We start from the raw sequence: 16,761 nt of genomic DNA on the forward strand, positions 1-16,761 counted from the left end.
CAATTCTAATCTTCAAAACAATGGCAAATATTTGGTATATTGAATAGAGAAATACCTCTAAATTTTCCACAAACTGTTTTGCCTTTCTTATGTATTCAGGCAGATCAGACTCTTTCTCTATTGCATTCTTTTGGAATTTCCTCTTTTTTCCATATAGTTAAAACTAATTCATGTATTATGCTTTCTAGTTTATAGTTTCTTTCCTCCTGCATGGAGTTTTTTTTATCTATTTCTGGGGATCTGTTGTTCCTGAACGAATGCGTTATATCTCTAAGTTCTTGCCTTGATGATCTCGAAGTTCTTGCCTTGCCTATAGAGATTTATTTTCTAGAGTAGTGGCTAGTATATAATTTTGAGTTGCAGAAATAATCTTCCTATTCAGTAATTCATGGAATTATTCTCTTCATCTGTTTATTATTATTATTATTATTATTATTATTATTATTATTATTATTATTAACATGTAACATGTAGGAACTGCCAAAGAAACATGCATTTTTTATGTTCAGGGTTGTCCGAGACTACTTGGCAGCGAAAATCAAACAAGAATCGTGACGAGTGGAAGGGTCCCCATTGCAGAGACAACAAAGGAACGTCGCCTTCGACCGCAGGCGGAAAACAGCCAATGCAGAAAACAACCGCAGGCAGTAAACAGCTATCAACAACAGAGGGAATTAAAAACAAAGAAAACAACAACGGAAACCCAGGTGAGCAATCTTTAAATGCATTACTCGAAAATAGATTACAAAACCTAAAAGACTGTTTAATCGATTTTGTTGGAGAACTATTTCAAAAACATACCGCACAAATTACAGAAAAATTCAACCAATACGAGGAATTTATTAAATTTAATGATAACTCGATAGAAGGTATGTTACAGACCGTTAGAGAAATTAAAAACTGCGTCAAAGAGCTAACTGAAAGACAGCATAATTTAATTAAAGAGACAACGGACCTATGGCAAGAACTAAACTCTCTAAAGCAACAGTACGAGCTCTCAAACCAACAGCAGCACAAAAATGACCTCCTCATAAATGGTCTCCCAGAAATAGCTACGGAACATCTAAGAGACACTGTAATACAACTAAGCCAAAAAATCGGCTCTCCCATTGAATCAAGAGACATCCAGTCAGTGCATCGGTTACCACAAAAAAGGAAAAGAGAAAATAATACCCGTCCTTCTCCCGTCGTAGTGCGACTCACCAACAGCCTAACAAAAACTACACTTATAAAAGCTAGCAGGATTAAAAATCCAGTAGTAAAGGATCTGAAAAGAGACCACGACAACACCCCAATATACTTGTCTGAATACCTTACTCCACACTATCAGAAAATATTCTACCAAGCAAGGAAAATAAAAACAGAAAACAATTACCAGTTTATATGGATAAGAGACAGCAAAATATTCCTTAGAAAGACACAAGACGCAAAACCAATCGAAATAAAATCCGTAGATGACCTCAACAGGCTGTCACATTGAAAGGAATATTGACAACTCGTAAAGAAGGAACAGCACACTAACCAACATGAATGCACACCATCAAGCAGACGTAATCACCGCAGAATATAATAATTGCCACATTCTGAAATGAATATCAGAATGGAAACAACGGACAATCCCCAAAAAAGGACTATCTATTCTCCACATCAACATCAGAAGCATTCAAAAATACTGGCTTACCCTGCAAGCTTATCTGAAGGAAGATATAGACGAAATAGACATTTTAATACTGACTGAAGTATCTACGACAAACGAAGAGGCAACCTTCTACCAAATGCCACACTTCCAACAACACAAACACTGCAGACAAACAAAACGAGGCGGTGGTGTAATAATATTTACCAAACATAAACTAGAAGTAACAGAAATAAACTATAAATAAGAATACGCAGAAAACATATGTATCGAAATTAAAAACAGCAAACAAGAAAACTCCTTGATATTAAACGCAATATACAGACCACCCAACTTAAGCACCACAAAATTCCTAGAACTAAACAGATGGCTTTCAGCCACGAAAGTAGGCACCACAAAATACTTGATAATAATAGGAGACATTAATATAAACATTAGGAACATAAATAACAACACAGAACAATACCTAGACCTATTATCGGCATACAACATAACCCCATCCATACAGTCGTATACACGAGAAGAGATAGTCGGAAACACAACCACCTCAACCTGCATTGATCATATAAATATAAGGGCCCCTCCAAACAGCCACACAGCAGCCGTCATTACATGCAAACTAGCAGACCATTATTTCACAGCATTGCAGTTACACACTGAACCAGAACCCATAAAAATCACTGAGACTACAAAACAGTATCATAGCATTGTAAACGAAGCAATAGTGAACGATGAAATCAGAAAAACAGACTGGATGAGATAGCATCTCTAGACTCTGCTGAAGCTGTACTGTATATAATAATCTTAAACTTGCATTTAACAAAATATATAACAAAGCATTAACAAAATATATAACAAAGCATTATTAGAACGGCAAAAAGAAACTATTACAGCAACAAATTAACAACAGCGCAGAATGACATAAAGGAAATCTGGCACCTGATTAATGAAATGCTGGACAATATACACAGACCCACTGCCTCAGAAACAATAAAACACAGCTTTGCCTGCGACCCCAAATCCCTCAAACAGTTGGCAAACAACTTTAATCAGCTTCGTGAACTCTGTCCAAAAGCTACAAGAAACAACCTTTCCTCACACAAACGAACATTCTCCACTAGGTCCACGAGCAACCCAGTCGATGTGGTTCCCCAGTAACAAAAGAAGAACTATCACTGGCAATTCAACAAATTAATCCTAACAAAGGACCGGGGATAGACGGAATCAGACCAAAAGACATCAAGAAACACTCAACCGACCTACTTCCAGTTATACAAAAACTGTTAAATAAAATCTTCGAAACGGGACACATACCTGAAACACTGAAGACTGCACTAATCACACCCATACACAAACAGGGAAAAAGAAACATAATAAGTAATTACAGACCTATCGCCACGCTGCCTGTAATGAACCAAATCATGGAGCGCATTGTACATCAGAAACTCTCCACATACGTTGAAAAATTTCAAATCATACCCAAAACACAATATGGCTTTCAAAAAAATAAAGGAACAGCAACACTCCTGGTCCAATAAACGCTGCATTGGATAAAAACAGAATAACATTAGTGGTCTTCATTGACCTAACAAAAGCATTTGACACACTAACACATAAAACCTTGTTAACGAAACTTACCCATATCGGAATTGGAGGTCGTCTACTCCAGTGGTTTAAAGCATACACGAAAAACAGAAAGCACATCACACGTATAGGATCAGCACATAGAAAAGAGGTACATGTAACCTGTGGAGTACCGCAAGGAGCTGTCATATCTCCCATTCTATTTAACATATACACACACGACATAAGCCAACTCCGCCTAAAAAGTAAAATCTTCCAGTATGCAGACGACACGGCCATAGTATCCATTCACAACAATGCAAATATCGCTTACAAAAATATGCAACACGACATCAATCAAATCACTAACTGGTTAACCGAAAACGGCATATATATAAACCCTGGAAAAACAAAGCTAATGATATTCAAAACCCCCCAAACCCTGCCCATAGAAACTAAATATCTCACTATCAAATATTCATCCTCCTATACACAAAGTGCAGAACCTAAAATCACAACCATCACACAGGTGAAAACAACACGCTATCTTGGACTTCACTTCGATGCTGATCAAAGTTGGAATAGCCATACAAACTACCTTCATACCAAGCTTAGGATAATAGCAAGCAAACTATACAGATTAAAAGACATTGCCCCAACCCACATAAAAATACTAATCTATAAAGCATTATCTGAAAACATTTTAAGATATGCAATCACATCATACGCATTCTGCGCAGACTACAGACTTAACAGGCTACAATGGTTGCAAGATAAAATGATAAAACTGATATTCTGGGAACAACCCACTCTTATGCAGGAAGCACGGACAAAACACAAAATATTTAAGGTGAAACACTTACGCCACTACACAGTCATGTTAAAACACTACTACAGCCCAACATATAGAGTAACCAGAACAACATATCAAATAACAAGACCACAGTCAACAAACTACATAACATATAAGTACAACAATCACCACGGCAAAGCCACCCGAAACTTCTACGTACCTGACATGATAAACAAACTGCCGTTCGACAACAGAAACCTAGGAACATACAGAGAGCTGAAACAGGCACTATATAAATATTATAGCGAGAATGAAAATTAGAGCAATTCCTGTCTCTCTCTCCCCCACCACACATGCACAAACAAACCTATGACAACCCCCCCCCTCTCAAAAACTATCACTACAAGAACAGAAAGAAACAAACACACCACGTCTAAATCCAACCCTATTTGCACAAAAATAAAAAATAAATAAATAAATAAAATTAAAAAAAAGTTAAACTGTAATTGCAGTCGAAGTCTTTCAAGCACGTACCAACACACAGTAAAATCAACACCTGGCTTGTGACCAGAATAGGAACACAACCATGAAACCACCCTCTGTCATCTATTATCTTCCTCAGATAAGCTCTGCTAAGCTTCGAGGAAGAAAATTACTAACTTGCAAGAATCTGTTATACACACTTGTAATGCGTTATAAATATTATATATATATATAATTACTACAGCAACTATGTATGCAATTCATCTGAGACATAAAATAAAAATTATTGCTATTATACTCAAGATAACCATTGTATATATGTATGTGTAAATATTTTAGCAGTGAACAAAAATATTATTTATTTAAAAAAAAAAAAATTATAATTTAAAAATATTAATAACTCGCCAGTATTTGTTATTCACAATTGTAATGAATGTATTATAAATATTACGTATATATATATATATATATGGGTGTATATAAAACTATTGTTGTATCTATGTATGTAATTTATCAGAGACATAATAAAATGCTTTAAAAAAAAAATTATTATTATTATTATTATTATTATTATTATTATTATTATTATTATTATTATGTATATTCTAAATTCAAAAATTCTGTATAATCCTTATTGTAAATATTATTATTCTATGTAATTTATACTGAGACATAATAAAATGTTTAAAAAAAAAAAAAATTATTTCTTCTTTGTTTGTTAACATATTTCCTAGTCAACTCTGTATATATCTCGCCCAGTCTTATATCCTCCTGCAATATGCTTAATTGTATTATAAGCTTGTTAAAGATTCTTCTGTTCTTCATTTCTTTTGTTATTGTGCACATTATTTCATTAAGGTCTTGTCTTTAATTCCTTCGACAAATTTTACCTGCTTCTTGTCTCAGATTTTTTTTCCCCTTTAATCCCATTTGCTGTAACAGTAAATTCTTTTCATGTTTTATTTCTTTTTATTATTGTATAAGCACAAACCAGTCAATTTTCTTTTGCTTATTTTCGTATACCAGGGTTACTCTTCATTATCCAAATCCACCGTTTGATGTACTTACAGTTTATTTCCATATCTTGTTCTATATTTATATTTTCGGCTTCTATTTTTTTCTTCAATTTTTTGCTGAAAGTTGGTTTTAACTTCAGTTTCTTTTTAACTTCAAACTTTAGTGCTATTTCATGTCTTTCTTGTTTCTTCACTGAGATTCTGAACACAGATTTAATTTTGATCAGATAAAAAGAGTGACATCACGCTCCTCAATATGATCCTACATTCATATTACTTGATGCCAATCTTTCATCCATAAGCACATGATCAATTTGATTAAATTTGTACTATTTGAGGATATCCATGTTCTTTTATGGATATCTTCATGAGGAAAGCATGTAGAGGATATAACATTTTTACTAATAGCAAAATCGATCAGTTACCCCCCCCTCATTATTATTTTATTATTCGTGACACCCCCAAGGAGTCCGAAGACTTACCGCGGGAGTGTTTTTTATTATGTTGTTTATTTATTATTTATTATTTATTTCACAAATATAAATATATAAATTATATAAATATTTATTTATTATTTATTATTTTTTTATCATTGTGTTGTTTATTAGAGTCTGTTTTGCAATTGCTTCATTATACATATCTTCCTGTCCAAACTTGGCACTGAAATCCCTTTTTCATATTTTCTTCTCTTCTGTTGGTGCTTGATCAGGGGCGCGCCGGCAATATATGCAATAAGTGAGACGCACACAGGTGCCAGGATAGTAAAGGCGCCAAAGATTTCAGGTGAGGAGGAAATACTTAAAAAAAAATATTATTCATGAATTATATCAAAACAAATTACATTTTTGTTTAAATTTTAATTATATTTTATAGATTTGTCTTAAATAAATTATTTATAATCACTTATTTGTTATTATTCCTTAAGATCTTATTTTATTCTGATCCTAGTTCTAACAAGTAGTTTATCGTAAACAAGTAAAAACTTGGACAAGCGTGAGTTTACGGTTTACAGGATGACGCGCGTTTGAATTTGTTTAATCTTGTTCAAACTCGCATTTGCTCTAAACATATATAAGAAAATCTGCTGCAGTTTTTAAATTTATGCTATATTTACAATGTACCTGAATCCTCATGAGAAAAATTTAAATTATTCGAACAATTACAAAAAATGGATAGAATTAATTACATTCTTAAAAAATAAAACTTGTATTAATCATTTGCAAAAAAAAAAGTTTTAGATAATGAAAGGAAACGTTGATATGAAGCTATAAAAAGAATAATTTTTGTAGTACAGTTTTTAGGCAACCAAAATCTAGCTCTTCGTGGTAAAAGTAACAAACTACGATCGTAACAATGGCAATTTTTTAAAATGCATTGAGTTGTTAGAAAAGTTTGATACTTTTATATGGGAACACATGCGACGTGTAGCTAATGATTCTGACTTCAAAAATATGCTTCCCTATTTAGGAGATAAAATTCAAAATGAAATACTCACTTTATTCACATCAAATATTAAAAATAACGTTTTTATAAACTGTTTTTTTTTTTTTTTTTCATTGGGGAGGGGTATAGGGGCGCCAACTAAAGATTTGTACACAAACGCCGGACACAACTGTGCATGAGCGATAATCTTTTGTCCTTCACCGCAGAACAATTAGAATTGCGGTAACATGGTTCACTCCCTGAACAACAAAATTCAAATAAATGACCTGTCAAACTAAACACGAAACTTGAACTGTTCCGTTCATTCTGTCCCATTCCTCCCCCTCAGATTTTTCATATTGCAAAGCTGTCAGAAACACATCAAGGTTTGTCTTATAACCCTTAATTAAAAGAAACACACGTATTAACCACAGTGAAAATTATTTAATTGTAAATATTTCATCCTAAGTATCTTAGAACATCATCAGTACAGTAGTTTAAACAATAGTAGGAATAACACAGAGTTAGGGCGAATGATTACAATAGAATCTCATTAAACGTGCGTAACGTGTTACAGAAGTAAAATAATAATAATAATAATAATAATAATAATAATTAATATTATTATTTTACACAATTTTGTATGACAATTTCTCATACTTTAGGAATAGTAAGAACGTCGTTGCGGTTTAAGTTTGGTCTGTGTAGTAGGGCTTCAGCACTTTCTTTATATAAACGGAATCCTATGGACTTCTTGTCTGGTTTGATGTGTGGGAAAGTGACTGATGATTTTTTGAGTTGTTTTAGGATTATATCCATTTAAAATAGCTGTATTTTTGATAACTTCTAATTCTTGGTTTAGAGATTCTTCAGAGGAGCAGAATTTGTGTACTCTGGAAACTAGTGATTTAATAATGCTAGATTTTTGAGATGGATGATGAACGGGAGAATCGTGAATTAGGCTTGCGAAAGACAGACGGGGCGATAGAACCGTCTTCTTTTCTTTGAATGTGTAAATCCAAAAAGGAGATACCCTGTGGAGATTCTTTTTTAACGTAAAGTTGATGCGATGATGAAGAAAGTTAATTTTATCTAGAAACAGTTGTAATTCATGTTCGGGATGATCCCAGACTGCAAATACGTCGTCGACATACATGTATCTTAACCAAATTTTTGGTTTGGGTTCAAAAATGAATATTTTTTCCTCAAGGTGTTCTAGACACAAGTTTGCTAGGTTTGGAGATAAAGGAGATCCCAAATGGAGATAAAGGAGAGCCCTTCACCTGGAAAGGTCAAATTTACAATTTGACCTTTCCAGGTGAAATAACCCGATGCAACAACAAACTTGAACAATTCAACTATATCAGATGGAAATTTTTGAGTTAGTAATTGTATTGTTTCTTTATGAGGAATGTTCGTGAAGAGGGAGACAATGTCGAAGCTGATTAACAGGTCAGTTTTTGACAGTTGAATGTCTTTCATTTTTGTTTAAAACTCTGTAGAATTTTTGATTGAAGAGAATGAGTGGCCTATGTGAGGACGGAGAAGGTTAGATAAGAATCTTGATAACTTGCAAGTTGGACTGCTGATACAGTCTACGACGGGTCTGAGTGGATCATTAGTTTTGTGTAGCTTAGGTAAGCCATAAATTCTAGGAGATCTTGCATGGTGTGTCTTAAGTTTTTTGTTTGTTTGTTCATCTAATGAGGAAGTTTCATTAAGTGGCTTATTTAATTTTCTGAGTTGATGTTTTGTAGGATCATAATTCAATTTGGCATAAGTATTACGATCTCGAAGAAGTAAATTCATTTTTCAGTCATATAAATTTGTATGAAGAACCACAGTGGTATTTCCTTTATCAGCTCTGGTAATGATTATTTTTTTATTACGTTTTACGGATATAATAGCATTCAATTCTGATGGTGGGATATTTAATTCCGAAGGTTTGGCATTGTAGATCACTTTAGCTACCTCAAAACGAAGTCTGTTGGCTTCAATACTGGAGAGATGGTTGACGATACTTTCTATATTATGTATGAAGTCTAAATATGGGAAACGTTTTGGTGAAATCGCAAATTTATGGCCTCTTGCTAGAACATTTAATTCGTCTGTTGTTAGTGGACGGTTAGATAAATTGACTACCCATTTTCCCGTTGGTAATTTGTTAGTGAACTTTTTTGATCGATTTAGTAGATTAAGGTATTTATTATGCAGAGCACTATTGCTTTTATTATTTCTCTTTTTTAAAAAAGTGCAGACGCGATAACCTCATTCCAACCTTCACAAAACTTAAGGAAGTCATGAAATCTCCAAGTGCCCATAAAATCTATTAAAAAGCAAGCTATTTCTTTCTACTCAATCAGTTACAAGTTTCTAAGCATGAATTAGCAACAATCAATTTAAATATTACAGAACTAGAAACAGACTTGTCAAATACGTAAAATCAAGAATTGCTACAATTAATTATAACTGTCTCAAAGAATTCAAGAAAAAAAGCTTTTGATAAAAGCAATAGTGCTCTACATAATAAATACCTTACTCTACTAAATCGATCAAAAAAGATCACTAACAAATTACCAACGGGAAAATGGGTAGTCAATTTATCTAACCGTCCACTAACAACAGACGAACTGAATGTTCTAGCAAGAGGCCATAAATTTGTGATTTCACCAAAACGTTTCCCATATTTAGATTTCATACATAATATAGAAAGAATCGTCGACCATCTCTCCAGTATTGAAGCCAACAGACTTCGTTTTGAGGTAGCTAAAGTGATCTACAATGCCAATTAAATATTCGGAATTAAATATCCCACCATCAGAATTGAAAGCTATTATATCCTTAAAACGTAATAAAAACATAATCATTACCAGAGCTGATAAAGGAAATACCACTGTGGTTCTTCATACAAATTTATATGACCGAAAAATGAATTTACTTCTTCGAGATCGTAATACTTACGCCAGATTGGATTATGATCCTACAAAACGTCAACTCAGAAAATTAAATAAGCCACTTAATGAAATTTTCTCATTAGATGAAGAAACAAACAAAAAACTTAAGACATACTTTTCCAGGTGAATGCAAGATCTCCTAGAATTTATGGCTTACCTGAGCTACACAAAACTAATGATCCACTCAGAACCGTCGTAGACTGTATCAGCAGTCCAACTTGCAAGTTATCAAGATTCTTATCTAACCTTCTCCGTCCTTGCATAGGCCACTCAGTCTCTTCAATCAAAAATTCTACAGAGTTTTAAACAAAAATGAAAGACATTCAACTGTCAAAACCTGACCTGTTAATCAGCTTCGACATTGTCTCTCTCTTCACGAACATTCCTCATAAAGAAACAATACAATTACTAACTCAAAAATTTCCATCTGATATAGTTGAATTGTTCAAGTTTGTTGTTGCATCGGGTTATTTCACCTGGAAAGGTCAAATTGTAAATTTGACCTTTCCAGGTGAAGGGATCTCCTTTATCTCCATTTGGGATCTCCTTTATCTTCAAACCTAACAAACTTGTGTCTAGAACACCTTGAGGAAAAAATATTCACTTTTGAACCCAAACCAAAAATTTGGTTAAGATATGTCGATGACGTATTTGCAGTCTGGGATAATCCCGTACATGAATTACAACTGTTTCTAGATAAAATTAACTTTCTTCATCATCGCATCAACTGTACGTTAAAAAAGAATCTCCACAGGGTATCTCCTTTTTGGATTTACACATTCAAAGAAAAGAAGACGGTTCCATCGCACCGTCTGTATTTCGCAAGCCTACATTCTCAGGTCGCTACATTCACAATTCTTCCGCTCATCATCCATCTCAGAAATTTAGCATTATTAAATCACTAGTTTCCAGAGCACACAAATTCTGCTCCTCTGAAGAATCTCCAAACCAAGAATTAGAAGTTATCACAAATACAGTCCTAAATGGATATAATCCTAAAACAACTCAAAAAATCATCAGTCACTTTCCCACACATCAAACCAGACAAGAAGTCCATAGGATTCCCATACCTTACATCAAAGGCATCTCCGAACGTCTTTCTAAAATTATGAAGAAATACAATTTTGCCATTACTTACAAACTTATCAACCAAATTTACTACTTTTTACCTTCTTCTAAGGACAAACTCTCACCTTTGATGTTGCCTGGCGTTAATGAGATTCCATGCTCATGCAAATTGTCTTACTTTGGACAGACAGGTAGGTCTGTTCAGAAACGCATCTCGGAACATCAAGAAATCTGTCCTCTCTCAACACGGAATTGAATATCCAAGCCATTGGGAAAAGTCTAAACTTTTACATAAATCTTTACATAAACATGAACGTTTATATAAAGAAAGTGCTGAAGCCCTACTACACAGACCAAACTTAAACACCGCAACGACGTTCTTACCATTCCTAAAGTATGGGAAATTGTCATACAAAATTGTGTAAAATAATAATATTAATTATTATTTATTTATTTATTATTTTTTTTTTTTACTTCTGTAACACGTTACGCACGTTTAATGAGATTCTATTGTAATCATGCGCCCTAACTGTATGTTATTCCTATTATTGTTTAAACTATTGTACTGATGATGTTCTAAGATACTTATGATGAAATATTTACAATTAAATAATTTTCACTGTGGTTAATACTTGTGTTTCTTTTAATTATGATCTCACCACAGCTTTCCTTATTTAAAAAAGTGATAACCCTTAGTTAGTTCAGCGGTAATTCAAATCAGTCGTAGACTACAGTAACTAAAAAATTGTTTTTCGCTATGAGATTTGCCGCGCTAAACCTGTAACTTTAATGTGCGTTGTAAACTGGTCGCCTTAGCAAGGAGTTTTTAAAGTCATGTGCCTCGAGACGCGTTTTAAATCTGTTTGGAAATGTGTTTTTACATACTTACCAATTTTTAATTCTATTACCAATATTAATTCCAAATGAAAATATCTATAGATTAATGACTGAATATTTACTCTTTTTAGCGTACTTGTAACATATTTAAGCTGCACAATGGAATGTTTTTCCCCACAAAATGGATGAATTTACAAATGTAAAATCAGCATTCTCGTTGATTTATTTATTTTTTTTTTTGTTCTCTAGGTTTTCTTCTTTCCTCCGTTAAGCTGAGAGATGAACTACTTGAATAATTAAAGTGGAAACCTCAATGGAGTTTTCAGATTGACTTATTTGATTCGACTGCTACCTGAAACCTTAGTATATACATTGCTTTTTAATATATATATTTAAATTTTTCGTCATTTTGGAATTCATAAGACAGACAGACACACTTTTCTCTTCTGCGAATAACTGCGCAGTATACGAATAGTTGTTCATTGAATGTAACTGCAGTAATTCGTTTTAAGTATCCATAGCATGTTCATCTAATTTGGAGGCTACTCCCTTTTTTTGAGTGGATGTTGTATAAAGGCTATACATTTGTGTTGTATGAATTAATTTTATATGACTTGGCCCGTTTCTGTGTGTGAACGTAGCTGAAATGCTAATTTTAGTATTGGCTTTCTTCGCGTATTCTTCTAGCTTGGCTTCGGGTAAGTTCTAATGAATTCCATTTACAAAATTATAATATTCGTTTTTATTTAAGGACTGGGAAGCAGTATGAAAATTAGGCCTTTTGAGTGCTGTTTCCAGTATAGTTAGGGATTTTTGTTGCAATAGATGTGGATTTTTAAACAGTTTTCATATGTTTTACCAACCCTATGATGGGAATGAGGAAAGTAATTTGAGTTCTCTCTTATATACTGCTGATCTGTTTGTCTTACACTCACGCGTAGAGCCACACCGTATCATGCAGGCTTCTAAACCAAATCCGACGGGGTAGGGTGGTTAACACTTATTCCTGTAGCCTCCTCTGTCTGTATATTTTTTGTGTTCTTCTGGTCGGTTTGCCTACGTTGACCGGAAAAGTCATCAAATATATCTTAGTTAAAAAAGCTGATTTGTCATCTAGCATACAATCCGAAACCTTGGACAATCAAACATCCGATAACCACAGTTTTATATATATGTATTTCACATAAAATAATGTTAAATTTCCTAATTAAATATTCAGTGAACGGAATAGCATAAAAGAACCCAAAATATTCGAAGCAGTGGTTGAGTATCATGTTATTTAATATTGCATTATAGTATAAAAATCAATCTTAGTCCCAAAGAAAACTTGCATGGGTGGGCGTGTGTTTGAAATGATGGCTAAACAGTAGCGCACTCAGGGTTTAATCTTTGGGGAGGGGGGGGGAAGTTGAGTAGAGTCCCAGCGCTTCCCAAACTGTGAGCCGCGGCCCCCTTAGGGGCCGTTAGTTTTGTTGAGGGGGCCGTGAAATAATGAAAACAAATTTAAAATGTTTTAAGACTAAAAGCATCGGCTAAAAATGTAATATTTGCATTTGATTTTTGCGATATTCGCTGTGTATGTTTTGTATTGAATATAAATAAATAAATATTATAGTAATATATGTCTGTATTACGATTTTTTTTTCGATGGGGGCCGTGAAATATTTTAATTTTTCCAAAGGGACCTTTACAACCATAAGTTTGGGAAGCACTGGTAGACAATTTGAGAATACGCACTAAGCATCGCATACGACCTATGACTGAGCATCTGCAATCATCGCTAATTCATAAGTAGTATAGTAGAAATAGAAGACACGACACAACATAAATAAATAAAAAAAAAATATTAATTAGGAAAAGATTTTCGGAAAATTTTCTAGTGTTTTTTCCTTTTTCTTGGGGGGGGGGATGGCCCCCTTTCCCTCCATCTGGCTGCGCCATTGTGGCTAAAACATCTACGGCTATAAGGACAGGCGGTTTGACTATTGTAAGCAGAAAAAAACCTCGTAGGAGACGGCACTGACATTAACATTTTCTTTTAATGGTCCAATTTATCAGTTTGGATCTACGCACCTCTGAGATGCGATCAGCTTGATTCTACTCTACACGAAATTACACATAAAACAAACACCTGATAATCAGTTTATATATTAACTGATTATCAGGAAGTCGGCAATGGATGTCTTACGATTACAAGAAAAATAATAAACTAACAAATTATGTTGGTAATAGTTATCATAACGTGTTGCGAATTTATGAGTAGTCACGACATCTTACAAGAAATATGAGCAGGTACAAGAGAAGAAAAAAAAACACGTAAAATTACTTTCTTTTACTGGGTGATTGGCATACTTGTAATTAATAAAAAAAAATAATGCAGCTAAAAAGCATGAAGTCTGTTTTTGTATTTGTATATAAACGTAAGTAAGCGACTGTGGTATTTTATGATTCGTCGGTAAATTGAAACCTTGCGCTATTTTGACATTCATGCAATTAAATTTACATTTTGCTTTCAACATCGGCTATAACATAAACTTCCTAGAAAACGTACGGTACATATTCTTCGCCCCTACCACCCACACGCACCTCTTGGTTTTCACTAGATCCGTTAAGCTCTCAAATCTCCGCATTGCGGTGTTTCGCGACATGGTAGTTACGCCACTGAATGGAGGTAGTATGAACTAATGTGCCTGAACCTATCCCACCCCAGTATTTTCAGGCAGCCTGTAGTCTTATTTTTCTCAAATGTTAATCGCCTTAAAGTCATACGGCTCCTTAATTATTATAATTATTATTTTACATCAGGGTTGATTAACCTATACACGTATTATATACGCATCCTATTTCAATTAGGTTTGCAGTAGTGCTTTTTGTTGGTACTTTTTTTTTTTTTTTGCACTATTAAGCAGCACAGCAGAGATGTGCAACTATTTAGGATGAGCAACATACTTGGTTTAAGTAACTGCAATCGTTCTAAAATCAGTTATTCCAACTTCAAGTTTCAGAGCGCATTTATACTATTTTGTTGCTGGTTCTCCAGGAACAAAATAGCAGCAATTAATAAGTATTTAGTGGGACATGTCGTAGCAGTACATTCTACACCTAATCAACAAAAGTACAAATGCTGTTTTATTAAATGTTATAGACAATTAATAGGTTATATAAAAAACTTTCAACAACCAAATTAATAGGTTAGTTTTTTTCCTCCTGCATAAGCATATCATTTTACAGCGTTATTGGGCGGATTTTATTTTATGGTTCGGTATTTGGAATTATTATAGAAATTTGCTAATCTTCTTAATGTTTGTTTCAGTTGTGTAGGCACGTAATTTTGTAGGACTTTTCGAAAATTAAATGTGAAATCTGGCGGGATGTAATTTTTTGGTTTCAATCCGTTTTAGTTAGCAAAACGATGTTTCGCTTATAAACCGGCAAGAGCATCTTATTAGAAACATGTAGGAAGTAATCACACAAAGTAGTGTGATGGGAGAACAGCAGATTATCACTTTTTATGTAAGGAAGTGAAGTATGCACCCCTGTTGTAAGAATTCGAAAAGTTCATAGTGCAATGACACGGGTAGAGGGAGTGTGATAGACACCATTCACGTTTTTCTGCAAAGTTGGGGTACAACAATTTACATTTAAAACAACGAAAAAAAAAAGCCTTATGTTATGCATTAATGTTTATTAGTGTATTGATTTCAAAGAAACAATATCAAAATAAACATTTAAAACTAAGCTCCCATTTGGCATAATTATCATAAAATGAGGTGTAGCAGATTAGTGAAATATGAGAGAAGAGATTGTACTGAATAGAAAGACCTCTAATGTTATTAGATCCATTAGTCACATATTTCAAATGTTCAATTAGCTTTTCTATTTATAGAAAGCCCCTTTCCCTCCTCACACTCGAACCACTAGAAAATATATAATCGCATCATTCAGCCCAATGGTATGTTAGCCTTCGAATACTAGTCCATGGACACCAGGCCATTTTTTCCAATGACACAGCTCTGCATCACAATTTTTAGCTGTTTACTATGACCCCTATAAAATAAAATATTACTTTTTCTGCAGGTCATCGCCGAAAAGAAACCACTATGAACAAAGCAATATCTGAAAAGATACTTAAAATACTAAAGTATAATCTTCACACCATATTCAAAGTACTAGCGAACCTCATCTGCTCACTGAAGTACAAATCACATTCTTTCTCATCTAGAAGTGTGTGAAGTATCTTGTCTTGTAACTTGTACTCTGGCAGATAGGAAGCTCTGTTAGCATCTTAACATAGTAATAATAACCTGTCCCAACTGCACAAATACATTTGTTGTCATCATTATGGCAAATTAGGACTGACAGACCACACTTTAGGCACTACTTTCTCTAAGGATTTTGTGTGTGGTGGTGATGATGTTACATAAGAATTGTAACAAGTTAGACTATTTTTGGAATCAGCAGTGGTTAGCGTATCCTCTCTCCAGCCAAAAGGCCGTGGGTTTGAATCCTGTCACGGGCATGGATGTTTGTGATTCTGTGAAAATACCTAGTGGTGGTGGTGGACAGTAGATGACATTGGTGTAGATGATGCCGTTCACTGTAGTTGGATTGAGTGGTGGAGAGTAGATGCTCTCCCTCAATGAGTCTTTGGAGAAAAATATAGCACTCTCCTAACCTCAACAACAATGACTTCATTAATTTATCAAAAATTTGAGACAATTGTTTTAAGATGAATCCAACTTTACAGTTCTAAACGTTTTTGTTATCAAACATGGGGTGTTAAAATAGGACTTTAGTACTGATTATTAGTACTTGTGTACTGTGAAGAATTGTTTGTGTTCTTGAAGGTGATTTGAAATCCAGCAAAATATTGGAAAACTTAAAATCTCATTCATTTTCTTCTTATGATGTGTTAATACTGTGAGCATAAGATGAATAACTGCCAACCCCTGAGCATGTCTATAGTTTTGCATTTTTATAATTCTCTGA

At 33.9% G+C, this 16,761-nt stretch overlaps 1 protein-coding gene across 1 annotated transcript in view; it reads left to right on the forward strand.

Moving 5' to 3' along the window:
• Window positions 1–16,761, forward strand: part of LOC150092758 (low-density lipoprotein receptor-related protein 2-like) — a 599,453-nt gene that overhangs the window by 25,025 nt on the left and 557,667 nt on the right. The window contains exon 2 of the mRNA XM_090414271.1: window positions 14,918–14,963. Coding sequence (XP_090270397.1) covers window positions 14,918–14,963 — 46 coding nt within the window. The remainder of the gene's footprint in view (window positions 1–14,917; window positions 14,964–16,761) is intronic.

Source organism: Typopeltis vanoorti, chromosome 25, assembly GCF_054136105.1.
Source record: "Typopeltis vanoorti isolate ZY-2024b chromosome 25, IOZ_Tvanoo_1.0, whole genome shotgun sequence".
In the NCBI taxonomy this organism is placed as follows: Eukaryota; Metazoa; Arthropoda; class Arachnida; order Uropygi; family Thelyphonidae; genus Typopeltis; species Typopeltis vanoorti.